We start from the raw sequence: 22383 nt of genomic DNA, 5'->3' as shown, positions 1-22383 counted from the left end.
TTTTAGTACTAGTAGCAGTAGATACTGTATGTTCTCCAGCTATGGTCTGATCAGCAATACATTCACTAACTCTCCAAACTTGTAGGTTATGAACAAAATGAAGCCTTTGTTAACCTCATACCATTCTATTAACTGAGCAGTGATAATGAACGCTAACTAGTGGGCAGTGATGTAGAAGAGTTTTGAAATGGGACTAATCCTAAAACAACAGTGTTGACATTTAGCCTAATTATGTCGCTTGAGAAGGGTGCAAATGCCAACGTCACTGAAAATGGCAGAAGCTGAATTGAAATGACCTGTTCCCTTTCGTTGTAGTGGTTGTGAAATCACTTTGTGGTTGTGATGGCTAGCTTTACCACAATCTTTTACTCCTTTAGCCAAGCTGGGTCAATTCCTGTCCTCCTGTGCGAACTGGTCGGTGGGGAAATTCTGTATATGCTATACATTGCAGGAACAGGTTATTTTTAAGAACCATTAATTTAATAATGCTAATTGATTATACATCTCACATCAGTAAACAATTGCACTTGAACAATACCCCAATGTGTACCTAAATTGAAACTGAGGAGGATGTGTCAATATCCCTTGTGTTTAATGGTGGTCTCTCAGCATATTTATTCTGGTTGGATGGCTCCACAGCAAAATGGAACAAGCAAATGATATTGTTCATTATCAATTAAAAATGTCAGTTATTTGCTGGTCTCAGAGTAACACCTGTAGACTGTTGTCCTCCATTTCTATGTGAAAGACAATCTCAGGCAATTCAGAACCACACAGTGGCTTGCCTCCATGAACAGTATATGTTTTTATGAGTGAGGCTTTTGGCCTTATGTATCACTGCCTTACAGGCTACATTACACTTTTTCTTGGACTTTCACAGCATTCATATTCTGCCTTCCCCAAATCTATGGAACTTAACTCAGAAGCCACAGTAAAAAAAGAAAACATATCAAAGAGTTGATATTCTTGAAAATAGTTTAAAAACAGAAATCAGTTTAAGAATAGCAAAACAGTGTTTGTAATATGAACATTCTGGGGAAAACAACATTGCATAAGACTGGTTTGACATGACAATTCACAAAGGTACAAAGACATACACACAAAGGCCTACACCAACTTACGCACTACTTTAATCACACACAAGAGACACTAATTAGCTGCCTCCTGGAACTAATTTGTGTTGCTTCTTCTGAGTATCATGATGGTCCTAAAACAAACAGGTCTCCATGACAAAAGTTTTTAATGTGAAATTGTTAAGTCGTCAAACACAATAACAATAGATGGATTGTGCATTACTTGCACATAAAGCATTCATGAAGTCTAGACCACTGTGTTTCTCATTAACGTGAAAGGACTGGGAGGAAAAGCGGTCCTGGACTGAAAGTCCATATGTGTGTGTGTATAATCAGCTGAATACAGCCTGGAGAGCAGGAAACAATGGAGCAAAGTAACATTACTGTCAAGCGGTGTGCATAGACATTTAAATAATGTGTAACAGTAAGTTTTGGACATTTTCAGCACATTTAAACGACACTGTGGTAAAACGGATAATCGTGATGATTTTAGTCACTATAATCATGGTTTGACATTTTCATACCACTTTATGTCTAATGGATCTCCAATCAACACTGTGATTGGAAATACTTATCCAATTGTTTGTTGAATATTTTTCCATCTGGCCTGTAACTAGGAGTACACCAACCTATTAATAGTTTGGCTGCCTTGTAATAGTCTTTCAGAATAGGAAGAGCTAGTTCTCCCTTTTCTTTTGATAGCTGGAGTATCTAATATCGTGTCCGGTTTGACATTTTCATACCATTTAATGTCTATTGCAGGTATTTGGTTATAGGGCTGTGTATTGGCAATAATCCAGCAATACGATATATATATCATGAAATACGATTAACGATTAAAGAAATTTGCAATACTATAAGAAATTGATGTATTGCGATTTTTTAAATCTAGTTTTAGGAAAACTGTCATGGTTTTAATAACATCACAATATGCATACGCTGTTAAATTGGAGTCTAACATAAATTCACTGACCATTCATATGCTTTATATGACCCATTAATGAAAGTCATTCAGTCTTCAACATTAACTAATGTCACTCACTCTCGGTCTGAACATTCCACCACAGACACAGCCATTATAAATTCTTTAATGGCCTGAAAATTTAACAAAATCAAAACTACAATTTTGTGCCCCAGAAGTCTCCTGACCCATGTAAAGCTATAATAAGCTATAGTCTGTAAGATTTTCATCTATTGAATTGTTTGTTAGGTTACTATCCGTCAAAGAGTGAGTTTAACCCTTGTGTGGTGTTCGGGTCTGTGGGACCCGTTTTCGTTTTTCATTAAAACAAAAATGATAGGATTAATTCATTTTTCAAACTGAGACTCACTGGCTTTGGCTCATTTTCTGTGAAGAACATATATCAGATGACATTTTTAATGACCACACACCATACACCCCCCCTACACATTTCTATTACATATAAGGTGTCCAGGTCCACTGGACCCGGGGCTAATAGAAGTGTGGAAATTGATGTTTTGTGTACCACAGACACACACACACACATACAGAGCAGGCATAGACAGGAGGAGGACAGTGTTGGACAAGTGGGTGCACCGCCTCCGCCATCTGTACAACCCTGGGCCAAATGTCAGCATTGATGAACAACTGATTCCATTTAGAGGCCGCTGCCCCTTTCAGCAGTATATACCATCTAAACCTTCAAAGTATGGTATAAAGATATGGGATGCCTGTGATGCCACTTCCTCATTTGCTTGGAACTTAAAAGTCTACACAGGGAAACCTGATGGAGGACCCCCGAGAAAGAACAAGGAATGAGAGTTGTCCTCGACATGTCTCAGGGACTCATTTTTTTACCTCGCACAAACTGGGATAGGAGCTCCTGAAGAGGAAGCTGACCATGGTGGGAACAATAAGGAAAAACAGGTCAGAGCTCCCACCTCAACTGCTCACTTCAAAGAATAGGCCTGTCAAGTCTTCCAAGTTTGTATACACGGCTGACACATCCCTGGTATCCCATGTGCCAAAGAAAGGCAAGAATGTGGTACTCATGAGTACACTGCACGGGGATGGAAGAATCTGTGACCAGGAACATCACAAAGCAGAGATCATCATTGATTATAGTGACACAATAGGAGGGGTAGACAACATGGACAAGCTGGTGACGGCCTACAGCTGCAAACGGAGGACTCTATGCTGGCCACTGGTGATATTCTTTGACATGTTGGACATCTCAGTGTACAATGCCATTGTCATTTGGATGGCACTGAACCCAGAGTTGAAACGAGTGAAGCTCCAGAAAAGACGGCTCTTTCTTGAGGATCTGGGAAAGGCATTGGTGAGACCACAAATCGAGAGAAGAAAACATATCCCCAGAACGCCAGCCTCTACAGACATGGTGAGGTGGATTCAGGGGGAGAATGCTGGTGCCCTGTCCACCCAACCTACAGAACCACAATCTGCAGAGCCTGAAGTAAGTGTGTGATGCTGTTGCAGTACATGTCTGGCACTCATGTCTTGTGAGGGAGAGAGAAAGAGAGGTGTTAGTAAAATTCTTGATCTTTTCATTATTCTAGGTTGTGAACACCAGCAACAAGAAGTGTTGGGAGGTGTGCGGACCCAAGATGGACAGGAAAATACACCATAAATGCATCAAGTGCAAAAAGTATCTCTGCAACACACACACAGTAAAGCTCTGCCCCTCATGTGTTGTATAGGCTAGTGGCTAAAGGCCATGTGTTCAATGGGGCTGATGTGTTGTCTTGACTATGTTTACTCTGTATTCTTGTGTTCAGCTTGTGTTGTGCACCTGAATGGGTTAAATTTCAAGTTCAAAGAAATAAAAGTCAGTAGTTTTGAAAAACCTTGCTTCACTTGTACATTTTTTTCCACTCATATCTTGATTTTAATTGATTTTCTTTATTACGTTTTAAATAATAAGTTATAAATGTGACCTAACAAAGGTAAAGGGCAAATATTAACCATTTATATTGTTTAAACTGCTTGTAATTGGTAACTGTTCAGAATTTTAACATAAAAATGTTCAATTGTGAGCATTAAAAGCCACAAAATGCAACGGGTCCATCAGACCCACAAACACTGGCTGAGTAACAACGATATGAACATCACACAAGGGTTAAACAATGGTGATCATATGACCCACTAATGAAAGCACTTGGACTTGCCTCTTTTCTGAGGAAACAATCGGACTGTCTGTGGCCAAACAATTGTTCCATTGTACTTGGAAATCTGGAACTTCCAACTTCTGTCAAGAAAAATTGCAATGAAACGGAAAGTTCAAGTCTGAATTGCGAGTCAGGCTCGCTCTGATGTGTCTGACTTGTGCAGTAACATTTCATCACTGCTGACTCACAATGACGGATCAACAGACATGTGAATCATATGAAGACATCACGCAGCATCGCGGAGGTGAGAGCTGCCATTCTACTGACATCATACAGTCGACACTGTTCTTTTTCCAAAGGAACTCTGGGAGATGAGGTTCCTAGAAACAGCGTATCTCAATCCTTAAGGATTGCAGCTTTAAAGCTTTAATCAGTTTTGTTTACATTAAAGTATGGTGAATGGGTACAACACTAAACAAGGATGGTTTTGAGTTTTGTTCAAAAGGATCATTGTTGTGTATGTGGAAATTTAGCAAACTATAAGGTATGTACATCCCTAAAGCTGAGTTGACAAAATAACATATTGTATTTCAAATCACTTTGGCAACAAGGGGGCCTCCGTAAATTTGTTTTTGACATTTACAGATGTTCACTGACAAGTCCAGCGGATATGGGATTTCTGAGTCAGATTTTGCTTATCGATTTAAGCAAGTGAGCTCGAAGTAGCTGGTGTAAACATCCAATATGATTGGATGATGGGTCTGACAATGAAAAGTGTCTGTTCTTGTGAGCCATAAAACCTGTCTGGTAAACTCCATTGTTGGCAGTAGTCATAGCTGTCTGATTGTGCTCAGTTATTTTTGTAAAATCTGACAACTGGTTATCATTTACAATGTCTTGAATGGGCTTTTTGCTTTGAGAAGTTTTTATTATCAACATTTGTTTGCATTTTTTTTTAACTTGGTATTTTGTTTAAAATGCCTTTGCAGAATGCTTCAATCAAAGTAACAGAATTTATTATAGGTGGTTTTGACAGAACTGAAAGACCTATGATAGTTGGTGTGGTTATCTTGATTACCTATGCTGTAACTATTACAGCCAATATCTTAAATATCCTCTTTATTATTTATGACAAGAGACTACACAAACCAATGTATCTTCTGATTTGCAACCTTTCTGTTGTTGATATACTGTACACCTCCAGTAGCAGTCCAACAATGATTGGGGTTTTAGTTGCAGGGGTTAAAACAATATCGTATGTGCCATGCTTAATTCAAATGTTTGCTTTCCACTTGGGAGCAGTGATGGAGATGTTTGCTTTATGGGTAATGGCACTTGATCGATTGATTGCTATTAGCTGCCCTTTTCAGTACCACAGTTATTTAACAAATGTGCGCACTGTTGTCCTAACAGGGTTTCTGTGGATTGCTGCCAGTGGTTTTGTGGCTATAATGCCTGCAACTGTGCTTCCTCTCCCTCACTGCAACATATGGCTGAAGTACGGGTACTGTGATTATGCTGCCATATTACGAACTACTTGTGTTGACCCCACTTACCATTTCAATCTGATTGCCGTGATATCATTTTTTCTTTTATCATTCACTTTCACTTTTATTTGCCTGTCATACATTTGTATAATAGTTTTTGTGAAATTATCCTCAAATAATGACAAAAGAAAAATGGGCAGCACTTGTTTGAGTCACTTAATTGTGGTTACTTGTTATTACTGTCCATTATTTGTCCGCATTGTCTTGACAAGGATAGGTGTGGTACTAACTTTTGAGGCATACCAGGGTCTAATGGTCGGGGCCATTCTTGGTCCATCTCTTGTGAATCCTTTGGTGTACTGTCTTAGGACAAAAGAAATCAAAAGTAGTATCTTTGAGATACTGAAAAAAGTTAAGACATCCCAGTAGATTCTTGTAAACTAATTTACTATAATAGTTGCATAATTTAATGGTCAAAGTATTATGCTAAAATTATGAAATGTTATGGTCTTTATGTGTTGGCTTTTGTGCATGTTTTGTACTTGTAAGATTATGCAAATAGAGAAAATCAATGGCCTGTCTCTTGAAGTTTGTTGAAATCTCAGATGTCCCTATTATGACAAATAAAATACGTTTTCTTAACACTTTGCTTGTTAACATTTTTTAAGGCAATACTGACATTATAGGTGTTCACAAAATGATTTATAAAATGATATATATAAATCATGTTCATCATGAAATGTATTGTCACAATATGTGTCACACTATTCAAGGACATATCAATTCACAATGCAGTCCTGATAGCTCCTTGTGAAAGGAAGACAAAAGTAATTTGTAGATGGATTTCTTCCATTTCCTACTGGCATTTCACAGCATTCATATTTTTCCTTTTCCAAATCTTATCACATGAAGACAGTTCATGTGTGAATTGCATGCTATAGTGTTGATGTTCATAAAAAGTAAGAAAAAAAAAGGAATTCGTTCAACAAAAGCTATAAGTGAAATGCTTGTTTGGGATATGTACAGTAACTCTTGGGAAAACAACACTGCATTAGACTGTTTTGAGATGACAATTCACTAAGGTATGAATACAACGACAGGAAGGCCTACACTCACACATGCACTTTTATTACACACATGAGACACTAATGAGCTTCCTCTTGGAACTCATTTAATGTATGTTGCTGTGTCATCCTAAAACAAACATGTCACTCTGGATCCATGACAATACTTTTTGATGGTAAATTGTATGGAACACAACATGAAAAGATAGATTGTTCATTTCTTGTACATTGATACTTGAATGTACAGTAGGTAGGTAGGTATTGGTCATAAACCAAAGACTGAATTTTTTTTTAATATCATGGTCCTTCTTGAGAAAAAGTCGGGGGACTCCAAAGTCATTGTAGCTCAAAGTATGAACAGACAGGCATCTGTGTTCAGGACCCCAGAAAGAAAGCATAGACCCTATTCAATAAAGGCTATAGGAAGTAGGCTTGGGTGAAACAACAAGTTTGTCATTCAAGTAGATATTGGTTGGCCACGATTATGGTCCTCACATGTCCATGATAACAGAACCATTTTCAGTTATGCAAGTACTGTTAGGAATGTTGCGCTATATTCAGTCTCTTCAGTGTTTCCCATGTATTCATTCTGCAGAGGCGCACCCCTATGACTCTATGAATGAGGTTATCTGTGTTTGGTGCCAGTAACAAGCCAGTTACTTATAGTACATAGCTGTCTTGCTTTTTACAGTGCTTTCATGCAGCACTGTTTAGTAGTAGCAGCAGAGAGTGTTCACCAGCTATGGTTTCTCAATTTCCTTGCAGGAGTCATCCCAAAGGATCAATAAAGAGAAGTCTAAGTCTAAGTCTAAGTCTGATAAACAGGAAAATTCACCAACTCTCCAAACTTGTAGGTTATGGACAAAATGAAGCCTTTGTTATCCTCATACCATTCTATAAGCTGTGCAGTGATAAAGAACGCTAACTAGTGGGCAGTGATGTAGAAGAGTTTTGAAATGGGACTCATCATAAAACAACAGTGTCAACAATTAGCTAAAATGGACCTACATTTCATGATGTAGTTGAACAAAACACTAACAGTAGCCTAATAATGTCGCTTGAGAGGGGTACAAATGCCAACGTCACTGAAAATGGCAGAAGCTGAATTGAAATGACCTTTTTCCTTTAGTTGTAGTGGTTGTGAAATCACTTTGTGGTTGTGATGGCTAGCTTTACCACAATCTTTTACTCCTTTAGCCAAGCTGGGTCAATTCCTGTCCTCCTGTGAGACTCAGGTGGTCCAGCGGCAGCGTCTGATGTTTCTACAGCCATTAGTTATTCTCAAGATGAAAAAAATAACAACCACTAATAGGGGAATCTTTTTATGTCTTATAAGTTCGTTATTTCTCAGAAGATATTAATATCCTTCTTTCTACCAATAACAAAGAAACTAATATTAAACTGATCAGTGGGGAAATTATGTATATGCTATACATTGCAACGAACAGGTTAATTTTTAAGAACAATTAATTTAATAATGCTAATTGATAATACATCTCACATCAGTAAACAATTGCACTTGAACAATACCCCAATGTGTACCTAAATTGAAACTGAGGAGGATGTGTCAATATCCATTGTGTTTAATGGTGGTCTCTCAGCATATTTATTCTGGTTGGATGGCTCCACAGCAAAATGGAAAAAGCAAATGATGAATTGTTCGTTATCAATTAAAAACGTCAGTTATTTGCTGGTCTCAGAGTAACACCTGTAGACTGTTGTCCTCCATTTCAATGTGACAGACACAATATCAGGCAATTCAGAACCACACAGTGGCTTGCCTCCATGAACAAATATATGTTTTTATGAGTGAGGCTTTAGGAGTCTTGTATCGCTGTCTTACAGGCTACAGAATCTCAAATCTATTTCCAGTCCCTTTGTTTTGTGACTGGAAATACTTTTCCCTTTGTATGTTGAATATTTTTCCATCGGGCCTGTAACTAGGAGTACACCAGCGTATTAAAGGCCTAAGTTTGGCTGCCTTGTAATAGTCCTTGAGGGTGCACTCACACTGTCCATCCGTACCGCGCCCCGTGCTTTAGAGTACTTGTCCCCCCCCCGCAGGCCAGGCCCGTTTGTACTTACACTACCTGGGCCTCAGCGGAATGCTTCTTGCTGCCTATACGTCATCACGCCGTAACACGTCACACGTCACACGCATTGAATGATGTCTCGCGATGTGTCTCCAACTCCAGTAGCAGTCAAACAATGATTGGGGTTTTAGTTGCAGGGGTTAAAACAATATCGTATGTGCCATGCTTAATTCAAATGTTTGCTTTCCACTTGGGAGCAGTGATGGAGATTTTTTTTAATGGGTAATGGCACTTGATCGATTGATTGCTATTAGCTGCCCTTTTCAGTACCAGAGTTATTTAACAAATGTGCGCACTGTTGTCCTAACAGGGTTTCTGTGGATTGCTGCCAGTGGTTTTATGGCAATGCTTCCTGCAAATGTGCTTCCTCTCCTTCACTGCAACACAAGGCTGAAGTGCAGTTTCTGTGACTATGCTGCCATAATACGAACTACTTGTGTTGACCCCACTTACTATTTCAATCTGGTTGCCACGATATCATTTTTTTATTTTATCATTCACTTTCACTTTTATTTGCCTGTCATACATTAGTATAATAGTTTTTGTAAAATTATCCTCAAATAATGACAAAAGAAAAATGGGAAGCACTTTTTTGAATCACTTAATTGTGGTTACTTGTTGTTACTGTTATTTTTTGTCCGCATTGTCTTGACAAGGATAGGTGTGATATTAACTTTTGAGGCTTACCAGGGTTTAATGGTCGGGTTCATGCTCGCTCCATGTCTTCTAAATCCTTTGGTGTACTGTCTTAGGATGAAAGAAATCAACAGTAGGATCCTTGAGATATGCAAAAAAGTTAAGACATCCCAGTAGATTCTTGTAAACTGTGAATTTACTATAATAGTTGCATCATTTAATGGACAAAGTATTATGCTAAAATTATGAAAGGTTATATTCTTTATCATGTGTTGCCTTTTGTGCATGTTTTGTACTGTAAGTTTTATTCAGACAGAGAAAATCAACAGCCTGTCTCTTGATGTTTGTTGACTGGAAAATGTAAGATGTCCTGATTAAAAGAAAAAAAACACATTACTGGTTAATATTTTCAAGGCAACAATGATATTATATGTGTTCACAAAATGACATGCAAAATTATATTTATATAAATTATGTTTGAAATGTATTTAAACTAACATTGAACATTGGTAAAGCATGTCACACTCCATTTAAGGACAAAGCAATTAACAAGGCAGTCCTGATAGCTGCTGGGGAAAAGAAGACAAAGGTAATTTCCTAATTCTGAGTACATTATCATCACAGCTTATATAAGGCAGTAACACTTAATAGTATAAGTAATTGCTATGCACATTCGATGTAACTTAATCTTTTAAAGTTGACAGCAGATCAGGGCTGATTGAGCGATCAATCACAGGTGTGCAAGACAAAGGAGTAAATGGTTATACAGTATAATAGTATACCAGTCACAGGGAAACTTTTACCTTTGACATTTTAAGTACATTTGCTAACAGTACTTAAATACTTTCACTTAAGCAGCAATTTCAATGCAGGACCTTTACTTGTAACGTTGTATTTTTAAATTTCAGTGTTGCTACATTTACTGGCCAGGTGCTCCCAGTAATTTGATCATCTCCGTCACAGACTTGCAATGAAAGGAGCAGAGCACCAGTATGCGGGTAACAGGCTCTAAGCCGTCACACAAGTAAATTGATGTTCTCTCACACCCCTATTTGTTAATAAACCAAAACTAAAACAATTCAAACAATAACCTGAAGATGGCTAGTTAAAAACGCCAAGTGATCGCCAAAGTTATCACAATTCAAATTAATTGTTGATACCAAAACTATAAAATATGAGATTTAATAATATATTTCTGATTCATTTCTGAGTCAGATTTTGCCCTTTAATATGAGCTTGCCAGCTCAAATTACCTGATGTAAACATCCAATGTGATTGGATGATGGGTCTGCCAATGAAAAGTGTCTGTTCTTGTGAGCCATAAAACCTCTCTGGTAAACTCCATTGTTGGCAGTAGTGATAGCTGTCTGATTGTGCTCAGTTATTTTTGTAAAATATGCAACTTGTTATAATTTACAATGTCTCCAACGAGCTTTTTACTTTGAAATTTTTTTATTATCAACTTTTTTTGCATTTTTTAACTTAGTATTTTGTTTAAAATGCCTTTGCAGAATGCTTCAATCAAAGTAACAGAATTTGTTATAGGTGGTTTTGACAGAACTGAAAGACCTTTGATAGTTGGTGTGGTTATCTTGATTACCTATGTTGTAACTATTACAGCCAATATGATAAACATCCTCTTTATTATTTATGACAAGAGACTACACAAACCAATGTATATTCTGATTTGCAACCTTTCTGTTGTTGATATACTGTACACCTCCAGTAGCAGTCCAACAATGATTGGGGTTTTAGTTGCAGGGGTTAAAACAATATCGTATGCGCCGTGCTTAATTCAAATGTTTGCTTTCCACTTGGGAGGAGTGATGGAGATGTTTGCTTTATGGGTAATGGCACTTGATCGATTGATTGCTATAAGCTGCCCTTTTCAGTACCACAGTTATTTAACAAATGTGCGCACTGTTGTCCTAACAGGGTTTCTGTGGATTGCTGCCAGTGGTTTTGTGGCTATAATGCCTGCAACTGTGCTTCCTCTCCCTCACTGCAACACAAGGCTGAAGTACAGTTTCTGTGACTATGCTGCCATAATACGAACTACTTGTGCTGACCCTACTTACTATTTCAATCTGGTTTCCATGATATCATTTTTTCTTTTATCATTCACTTTCATTTTTATTTGCCTGTCATACATTTGTATAATAGTTTTTGTGAAATTATCCTCAAATAATGACAAAAGAAAAATGGGCAGCACTTGTTTGAGTCACTTAATTGTGGTTACTTGTTATTACTGTCCATTATTTGTCCGCATTGTCTTGACAAGGATAGGTGTGGTACTAACTTTGGAGGCTCGCCAGGGTTTAATAGTCGGGGCCATTCTTGGTCCATCTCTTGTGAATCCTTTGGTGTACTGTCTTAGGACAAATGAAATCAAAAGTAGGATCTTTGAGATACTGAAAAAAGTTAAGACATCCCAGTAGATTCTTGTAAACTATGAATTTACTATAATAGTTGCATAATTTGATGGTTAAAGTATTATGCTAAAATTATGAAATGTTATATTCTTTATATTGTGTTGTCTTTTGTACAGTGTTATGTCTCTTGGAATGGTGGACTGGAAAATGTAAAATGTCTTTATTATAAGTAATATAATTGAAATATATTCATCCACACATTTTCTCAATAATTTGCTTTTTAACATTTCTTTGCCAATAATGCCTTTATAGGTGTTTGTGACAGGGTCAGTTTTTTAGTGTGCATATTTGGTTTGCTTTGTGGGGATTTTATTGATTATATCAGGTTGAGTTTTGTTGTTTGCTGTGATTGTTTTTATTTGTGGAACCGCATGCAGTGTGTCCCTTTTACTAAGCTGATGCTGCTAATCAGCGGAACAAGGCTTAGGTGGTGGCAAAAAAACGCAGGTGTTGTTTCCTAGGGGAGGCACGGATCGAGTTCTAGATTGGGGGAGGGTGGACTACAACGAAGGCGATGGAGATTTCCTCTGGCCAGAGTTGAGGGGAAGCACCGTGGGATTGTAGAGGGGTGTACGTCGCGACGCACCCCTCTCCCAGCTAAGTACCCCTCTTGGTTACTTTAGAAGACTGTTTGGAGTTTTAATTGGGACTTTTAGACCCTGGGCATTTCTTTTCAACCCAACACATTTTGTTTTTCCTAATTGTCCCTGTTTCTTCTGTCGTCCTTATGTGTTTTGGAGTTACTGAGGGCCTCCTCTGACGCCTGGATGATTGCAGATCGGACCCCAAGAGACTGTGAGGCTTTAGGAGAGACTTGGAGCTGGGTTAACCATTTCAATTTGGTTTTTTTTTGTAATCAATCTTTTAAACTTTTCACACAATTATGTTTTTAACTCTGCTCAACCCTGAATTTAAAGAACCTGTGTTTTTATTTGATTCATAGGCTCTTTTTAACCTAGGTGGTGTTGTCTGCAACGTTTTTAAACATTTCATCTACATTATTTTTTCTATTTTAATATTTAAAACTTTTAAGCACACCACATGTTAACAAAATGATATATAAAACAATATACTGTTGTTTGTGTGTATCTAAATGATGTTTGAAATGTATTAAACTTTACTTAAACTTAATTAAACTAACATTGACATAGCATGTCATACTGTATCTGAGTAATTTGACTGAATCCAAAATTAATTTCTCTCTTGCAGCTATTGCACATTAAACATTAATCTGTTCAAAGGAAAAGAAGGATGGAAATATGAAGTTACAAATAAACAGTTCATATTTATGTCTGTTGGCTGGAGTATAAATGTGTACATTTAGAGCTGAAATGCTCTCTATACTCTGCTTTGGGACATGTTAATTTAAAGCAGGGGTGTCCAACCCTGCTCCTGGAGAGCTACTGCCCTGCATGTTTTAGGTTTCTCCCTGCTCTGACAGACCTGGGTCTAATGATGTGCTCCTTATCAAGCAGCTGAAGCTTGTCACAGTTTTGAAAAACATTCGAGTCAGGTGTGTTGGAGCAGGGAGAAACCTAAAACATGCAGGGCAGTAGCTCTCAAGGAGCAGGATTGGGCACCCCTGATCTAAAGCGTCCGGAATATAATATCTCAGTAATTTCATAATTTCTGAGTACATCATCATCACAGCGTTATATAAGGCAATACCACTTAATAGCAATAGTAATTGTTATTGCACATAAAGTGTAACTTAATCTGTTAAAGTTGACAGCATATTGGGCTGATTGAGCGATCAGTCACAGGTGTGCAGGACAAATGAGCACATGGTTATACAGTATAATAGTATACCAGTCACAGGGAAACATTTACCTTTGATACTATAAGTGCTTTTGTTAAAAGTGCTTTAATACTTTTACTTTAAGTGTAATTCTGGCGCAAATCATCCCATGGTCTTCTCATCTCATCTTCATTATTATGCTTATCCGGGGTCGGGTCGCAGGGGCAGCAGCTTTAGCAGGGGACCCCAAACTACCCTTTCCCGGGCCACATTAACCAGCTCTAACTGGGGGATCCCGAGGCGTTCCCAGGCCAGTGTGGAGATATAATCTCTCCACCTAGTCCTGGGTCTTCCCCGAGGCCTCCTCCCAGCTGGACGTGCCCGGACCACCTCAACTGGCTCCTTTCAATGCTAAGGAGCAGCGGCTCTACTCCGAGTTCCTCACGGATGGCTGAACTTCTCACCCTATCTCTAAGGGAGACTCCGGCCACCCTCCTGAGAAAACCCATTTCGGCAGCTTGTACCTGCGACCTCGTTCTTTCGGTCATGACCCAGCTTTCATGACCATAGGTGAGGGTAGCAACAAAGATTGACCGGTAAATCGAGAGCTTTGCCTTCCGGCTCAGCTCTCTTTTCGTCACAACGGTGCGGTAGAGCGACTGCAACACCGCACCATTGTGACCCCCACCGGGAACATATCCGTCTTACTGCCGAGTATCCGGACACAGCTCTCGCTTTGGGTGTACAGAGATTGGATGGCCCACAGAAGTGACCCCCTCACCCCATACTTCCGCAGCACCTCCCACAGTATCTCCCGAGGAACCCGGTCATATGCCTTCTCCAAATCCACAAAACACATGTAGACTGGATGAGCATACTCCCAGCCCCCCTCCAGGATCCTTGCGAGAATGAAGAGCTGCTCCGTTGTTCCACGTCCAGGACGGAATCCACATTGTTCCTCTTCAATCTGAGGTTTGACCATAGGACGAACCCTCCTTTCCAGCACCTTGGAATAGACTTTACCAGGGAGGCTGAGTAGTGTGATACCCCTGTAATTGGCACTCACCCTCTGGTCCCCCTTTTTAAAAAGAGGAACCACCACCCCGGTCTGCCACTCCCTTGGCACTGTCCCAGACTTACACGCAATGTTGAAGAGGCGTGTCAACCAAGACAGCCTCTCCAAACCCAAAGCTTTCAGCATTTCTGGACGAATCTCAACCCCTGGGGCTTTGCCACTGTGGAGTTGTTTGACTACCTCAGTGACTTCCGCCAGGGATATGGACAATGATTCCCCATCAGCCTCCAGCTCTGCCTCTACAAAAGAGGGCGTGTCAGTCGGATCAAGGAGTTCCTCAAAGTGCTCCTTCCACCGCCCGATTACCTCATCGGCTGAGGTCACCACCATCCCGTCCTTACTGTAAACAGCTTGGACGGTTCCACGTTTCCCCCTCCTGAGATGTCGAATGGTTTTCCAGAAGCACCTTGGTGCCGCCCGAAAGTCCTTCTCCATGGCTTCTCCGAACTCCTCCCACACCCGCTGCAGCCCTTCTGGCCTGTCGGTACCTTGCAACTGCCTCCGGGGTCTTCTGGGATAGCATATCCCGGAAGGCCTCCTTCTTCAGTCGGACAGCTTCCCTGACCACCGGTGTCCACCACGGTGTTCGAGGGTTACCGGCCCTTGAGGCACCTAAGACCTTGAGGCCACAGCTCACCGCTGCAGCTTCAGCAATGGAAGCTTTGAACATTGCCCACTCCGGTTCAATGCCCCCAACCTCCACAGGGATGCCAGAAAAGCTCCGCCGGAGGTGTGAGTTGAAGATCTCTTGGACAGGGGCCTCCTCCAGACGTTCCCAGTTCACACGCACTACTCGTTTGGGTTTAACTGGTCTGTCCAGAATCTTCCCCCATCCTCTGATCCAACTCATCACCAGATGGTGATCAGTTGACAGCTCTGCCCCTCTCTTCACCCGAGTGTCCAAAACATAGATCAGATCAGATGATACGATCACAAAATCGATCATCGACCTTTGGCCTAGGGTGCTCTGGTACCACGTACACTTATGAGCATCCTTATGTTCGAACATGGTGATAGTTATAGATAATCCATGACTAGCACAGAAGTCTGATAACTGACGACCACTCGGATTTAGATCAGGGAGGCCGTTCCTCCCAATCACGCCTCTCCAGGTGTCTCCATCATTGCCCACGTGACCGTTGAAGTCTCCCAGCAGAATTATGGAGTCCCCTACCGGAGCCCCATGCAGGACTCCATTCAGGGTCTCCAAGAAGGCTGAATACTCTTAACTGCTGTTTAAAAAAAGCCGTTTTAATGCCTTCACCGTGCTGCCCCGAGCTAATCAGCGGCTCTACCGGATTCCTCCGTTAATAGTTGTTACACAAAAAAAAAAAGCCTCGATGGCTTATTTTATGTATGTAAGTGCAGAATATGACCATGGGATGATTTTGCAATGAAATTGCACCTTAGGCAGCAATTTCAATGCAGGACCTTTATTTGTAATGTTTTATTTATAAATTTCAGTATTGCTACTTTTACTTAAAGGTTCTCTGTGTAACTTTCAGGAAACCCTTGTTATTAGCACAATCAAGTCACTGTAACCTAATGTCTGTCCCATTCTCATACCTCCGGAACACCTTTTACATATGAGGCATAAATGTCCACTTGAACTCAAGGATAAACTGATTAGATTTTGGAGATTAAAGGTCAAGGTCACTGACCTTACAAAACTATTTTTTGTCCATAACTCACAAATTACAACGCCTATTATAACAGTTAAAAAAATGTAAAAAAGGATAAAATGATGAAGTGATCACATTTCATATCCAAAAGGTCAAAAACTTCACTATGACCTCATAATGTTTCCATCCATTATTGACCACTATAACTCACAGACAGAAGGGATGACATTTGGATGGATACAGAATTGGTGAATCTAATCTTGACACTGTGGTACTTTGTGCTGCTGGGTTTAAGATATGTGTAAAGCATCCACGTTTCACCAAAAAATAAGCTTAATACCTTTTATTAAATTACTTCAAAGTCACTGCATACTTCACTACATATATTGTGAAAGTCTGGATTAACATGGATGTAAACTGATGTATACAAATGCATTGTGGTAATTACAGTTTGTATAGTTTACTCTAATTTTAATATCACAACCTTTCTTAAGTATTATTTTTTAAATGGATTTGTGAATGCATATTTAACTAAACTACTTTTGAAAAGACCTACATCTATTATGTTATGGGACATATTCTAGTTAAGTATGATTTTAATCTCTTTTCACTTGTATGTCAAACTTTGAAAAAGCTTTCTTAAAAAGAAGACAGGTGATTCGACCATTGCCAGACGATTGATTTAGTGTTATCAGTTGCATATCACTACCATATGTGGTGGTGTGGCCCCATTATAAACCTCCTTGTTGCCTTAGTTGGCCGTTATCTATTGTGATGATTTGCTGGGGTCACCCATCAAGGCCGCTCTAAATTGCTTAACCTATGGGCTGTATGATGAGAAGTACGATGGTAAGAAGTATTACAAAAAAAAATAAAAATTCTGCACGAGGAGAAATGTTGGTGTGGTAGATGGGTAAGACACATGCATAACTTTCCCATGGAAGAGCAAAATTCACGTTCCATTTAAAATGGTGACTTTTTAAGTCAACTTTCTAACATTTCGTTCTATAGTATTTTAACCAAAACTATAATGTTTTTCACATAGTTTCATTGCCGAAACCTAAACATTAAGTTGTATTGCCTAAACCTCAAGCTGTAGTTTCATTGCCTAAACCTTAACACAAAGTTGTATTGCCTAAACCTAAACATGTAGTTTCATTGCCTAAACCTAAACATGTAGTTTCATTGCCTAAACCTTAAGATAAAGTTGTATTGCCTAAACCTAAACAGGTAGTTTTATTACCGAAAGCTAACTAAGTACCCTCTGTTTTGTGCTATATTTTTTAGCTATTTGTTGATTTTGGGCCTGTAACCAAATGTAATTAGTTACTGTGAGTGGTCTACATTTACCGTACTTGAGTGAGATATTCTGTCATACATGGCTCATAAAGTATTTTACTTTCTTTAATTCTTTATTTATAAAGTGCAACTTAGAGGCATGCCACTCTTTAACTTTCACAAGCTCATATGTGTCACGGTTGGAAAAAAAACAAAAAAGTAGCTGTTTACTGCATTGTGTCACCAAATCCTTTGAGGTTCATTACCAGTGTACAGAGGATACATCACACCAGAGGGCTGAGAGTGGCATCTTTCCGATCAACACTTCGTCAACAACAAAGTCATTAACCTAATGAGCAAAGTTAAAGAAAGAAACAGTAACTAAGCATCAGTAACCACTACACAGTGTTAGCAACAAAGTTCAGTGGGAGAAGAGATCATCTGATGGGTGATGACATTCTCACAGCCAACTAGTCACATGCTCGTAAACATTATTAGAAGCAAATTTTTTAGTTGTTTCCCAAGGTTCATGAATTACAAAACGACTGCATACAGCATATAATAACATTATGTATAATTAAACATAATGTAAGGACACATACAACAGCACAACATATACAAGTCTTGAGATCAAAGTGTTAGTTATATCACTATAGTATTGTCAATTACAGTATTAGTAAAATCTTAAAATACACTTTATTTTACTCAGAATGACAAGTTTGACACACTATTAGCTGCCCTGTGCCCATATGTTTGCTTTGTGAGACACCGAGATTGTACACCTGTGTCAAAAGCTACTGTTTATGGGTAGATAAAAATGATTAAAGTATCATCAGTAAAGTGAGCTTTAGCAATAGTGAGCACCAAATGAGTAAAATCCTTGTTTTAGTAGTCTGACATGCAGAGACGAGCCTGTTAGATAGGCTCTTGCAAAGATTGTCAATACTGAACACAAAGTCAACAAATTAAAACTTAATTTCTGTCAACTTCAACAAAGTAACATTTTAAAATAGTTATCTCAAGGACCACACTCACAGTGTAACTCAGAGAGGATCTGTGTCTGAACCTTGTTGCCTTACTTCTAGCATTACTTCTAGCTACCGCCCAACAAAATGCTGCAATCTGTTTGCTGCCCTTGCTCCGCAAGGAAAAACCCTCTTTCTAAAATGTAGCACTTGAAGCAGTTTTTGATTATTTGATCATTACTCTCGTCAGCTAAATGAATGTGAAATAGCCATCATTCTGCTCTGCTCTGCTCTGCTCTGCTCTGCCATTACCAGACCAGTTACTTTCTTAAAACACATTTCCTATCTATACAAAAAAGAACCTGTGAAGCACCATACAACTATATTAAACTGCTGGTGGGAGGTGTATTTTACTTTCATTGACTAATTTTGTAGCAATCGTTGTTTCAAAGCTGTATTATCTAATATTATTGTTTTATTTTTTATTGTTTTATTTATTAGGTCTTTTTTATACATTTTCCGTTTTTTATTTCCTCAGTTTTTAGCTTCTATACCTTTTATCTTTATCTTTTTCTGTTTCAACCCCTCTGCTTTCCAGTGTTTCCTCCTGGGGGCCAACCAGTTGTTTCTGGTCCACCGATGGGGGTGCTGTCCCGTGGACTACGCTGGCCGGGTGGCTTGAGAGCTCTACACCGTGGTGCGGAGCCTCCTGTCTGCCTGGGCTGGGGTGGTCCCTGTGGCGGCACCCCCTGCAGTCATGGACCGTGATTCCTCTCGGTGTGTGCGGCCCCCAAAGGTAGATTCTTCCTCACCTCAGATCTCAGTGCCTATCCATGTCTCCTCAGTGACAGCTGCTGTAGTGTATGTGTGTGGGTATGTGGTTGTTTGTATGTTTGTGTGTATGGGTTTGTATACGGCTATGTGTGTGCGTGAGTGTGTATGTCTTTGTGCATCTCTGTGTATATTTGTGTGAGTGGGAGGTTTGGGTTTTCATGGTGTTTCTTTGTTGTTCATGTTTTGTTTTGTTTTGTTTTATTCTCTGTGAGGTACTTTGTGCTACCCAAAGTATGAAAAGTGCCATATAAATAAAGTTGATTTGATTAGATTTCTTTGTTTACTTATTGCCCTTTCACTACAGTCCTGTACTGCTGCTTAATTTTCAAGTCATCATTGTGGAATCTATAAAATACAATTAAGGTTGTTTGCTTTATTGATGATGGTGATGATACTCTTTCAACATAATGTAATTCAAGTGGTCTGAGAGTATATTAGAGAATACTGCATCTCCTCTTTGCTCTAACCCAGGGGTGCCCAATTCCAAATCTGGAGGGTCACTGTCCACCCAGGGCAGTGGCCCTCCAAGATTGGAATTGGGCACCCCAGCTCCAACCCATGACAGGAGATTTTATACACACATACAGGTCATTTCAGAGAGAGAGAGAGAGAGCATTCCTTTTGGTAATTCTACGAATGGAGATGGAAATTGCAAAGACACATTTTCAATGGTTTCTGATTAGTCTTTGGGTTAGTCACAGTTTTAAACACTGTAGTTTAGGCTGCATGTATAAAATCTACAGTCTATGAGCCTAAAATAAAACCATCAACAAGGAAATTGCCCAACAATCAAGCTGTCTGGTGCATTTTATTATTTAGATTTATTTGATCACCCTACTGTACAATACACAGCAGCATGAAGGGATTCATTTGATTGAAAATATATTTAAAACAGACTAAATATGAAAACTAGTTTCCAGTTGCCCTCGATTAACCTACACACAGTGTTAAGGTCAAATGCAAAGGAAGATACACATATACAACAAAGATAAGCAAACAGAAACAAATAACTATTTCTACTTCCTAGTTACTTCCTAGTTATACTTTGCTAAATCTCATGTTGTCATACTAAGTTTTATCACTTATTATAATAGTTTGAGGTGTCTCCGATGCTATCAGTCACACCACTGTCATTTTATCAGCACCACTTACTTTATCATGTCATATGTCTCAAAATACTCTTGCATATTTCGTTCAATTATGTTGGAGTTTACGTACATCTTATTTTTTAGTTCTGTTACTTTCTATACTTTTCTATATTTATTTCTGTTCTTGCACTCAGCTAAAATGGCTGCTTCTGGCAATCCGCCTTGTAATCATGTCAACATGTTAGAAACCTTTAATGATAGTGGGAAAGCCACATTTATTTCCAGGCATATATTTTCACACACATTTGGGGTTTTTTTTGTCGTTATCTTGACTTAATGCACAAGTTGGACTAGAAATAAAAGCTGTTGTTATCTGCTCCTCTGACTATCAGCTATGGTTAGTGTAGTCTGATAATAACAAGGCTTCTTACATTGATACCTGATAATTGTTAACAAGCTGCCAGATACGTAAGAGGCTGACATTTAGCTGCACATACCTGACTAGTCAGCCGACTATATTACTCTTTGTTTCCTCTTAAATCAGTGACACTTTGCGTACATTTTATTTTAAAATCAAGGATTCACTGACAGAGACCCAAAACAGCCCATGAGCCAAGACAGCCAATCACAGTTTGATGCAACATGGCCTCATCCATAGCAATGGGGTCAACCCCTAAATTATTTATTACAAAATGATTCTTTCTCCACATTATGGAAACAATCAAGGGTCAATTTGCTCACCAATAAAGAAAGCAAATATCCAGTTTTGTGTGGTTATATCTTGAGCCACATACATAATTTCTATGCCTTACGCTGGGGCTTTCTTTGGACTTTTCCGTGCTTAGTTTTTCAGGTCCTTTTGCTGACCTGACTAGATTTAGTTCACTCTAACCATAGTGTGCTTTTGAAGAAATAGCTGTTCCTTTCTAGCCTTATGTTGTTCAGGGCTGGCCTCTCCTGTCTACTGAGCTCAAAATACACAAGAGGGCAGCAAATCACACAAAAGATCCATTCAGTGATGAACCAATAGAGAGCAAATTCATGGGCTTTCTGTTAATTTATTGGTATGGTTGAGTTTAATGTGCACTCATGGCGCCCTCTGCTGTATATGTCTTGTGAATACACACAATAATATGAATAAATTATTGTAATGTCTACAGTGCAACTTTGACAATGCTAGAATGGAAGGCATTCCTCAATGTTTAAATAAAAATAATCAAAAATCAAGCCAGACTATTTACATGTATTTTTCATACAAACCGTGTTATCCTCATACTTAGGTTATGTTTTATATTTCAATATCAATAAATTCTTAATTCATAGGTTTTATCTTTTCAGTTTAACTGTGCACACATCAAATCTGACTCAGCCTCAGTGCAAAAACATTAACAAGTTATACGACACTTAGATCATAATAATCAAAACATACATTAACCTGGTCACAGCAAGTTTACCTGTTGACACAAATAAAGCTGTCAAAAACAGTAGTGGGGTGTAGTAATACAGTTAGGGCCTGACTTTTTCTTTATCAGTTGATAAATACCTCAGTGTGGAGGCAATAGGAGATGACACAGCTTCAAATAAGTAACTGGCGCACACAGGTGAATTCATTGTTTGAATTTTGTTTGTTTTTTAAAGAGAATGAGGTGTAAATACCGGAGGAGAAAAATAACAATTTGATATACATATATGTTTAATAATAGAAATGGGACAGTTATTGTTTATGCATGATCATGAACAACAATTCCAAACTTTATTACTGTTAAACACAAACTGTACTGTAGGTTTTATATGTTTTAAATGAAAATAAATGAATAGTTGCACAGAATATACATATAATGATTAGGTCAAATGAAAAATTGTCAGTGTAAGAATAAAATAATGTCACAGCTGTTTCACCTTGCTGCATGC

At 38.8% G+C, this 22383-nt stretch overlaps 2 protein-coding genes and 1 pseudogene across 3 annotated transcripts; all 3 read left to right on the top strand.

The window, feature by feature from the left end:
* Window positions 1-5137: 5137 nt before the first annotated feature.
* LOC310946765 (olfactory receptor 4D11-like) lies at window positions 5138-6076 on the top strand (the record flags this gene model as incomplete). The annotated part of the gene is made up of 1 exon (XM_083913318.1): window positions 5138-6076. One exon carries the CDS (start codon window positions 5138-5140, stop codon window positions 6074-6076), a length of 939 nt encoding a protein of 312 aa, XP_083769444.1.
* A 1686-nt stretch (window positions 6077-7762) lies between these two features.
* Window positions 7763-9617, top strand: LOC310946764 (olfactory receptor 10G4-like; annotated as a pseudogene). Its single transcript has 3 exons — window positions 7763-7778; window positions 7909-7969; window positions 8907-9617. The product of its transcript is annotated as an olfactory receptor 10G4-like (transcript).
* Window positions 9618-10939: 1322 nt separating this feature from the next.
* LOC310946763 (olfactory receptor 4D1-like) lies at window positions 10940-19318 on the top strand (the record flags this gene model as incomplete). The annotated part of the gene is made up of 2 exons (XM_083913317.1): window positions 10940-11834; window positions 19149-19318. The coding sequence occupies 2 exons, from the start codon at window positions 10940-10942 to the stop codon at window positions 19316-19318; spliced, it is 1065 nt and encodes a 354-aa protein (XP_083769443.1).
* Between the last annotated feature and the right edge of the window lie 3065 nt (window positions 19319-22383).

This window comes from Echiichthys vipera (assembly GCF_963691815.1).
Source record: "Echiichthys vipera genome assembly, chromosome: 5".
Lineage (NCBI taxonomy): Eukaryota > Metazoa > Chordata > Actinopteri > Perciformes > Trachinidae > Echiichthys > Echiichthys vipera.
This window is presented reverse-complemented; position numbering and strand designations above follow the sequence as displayed.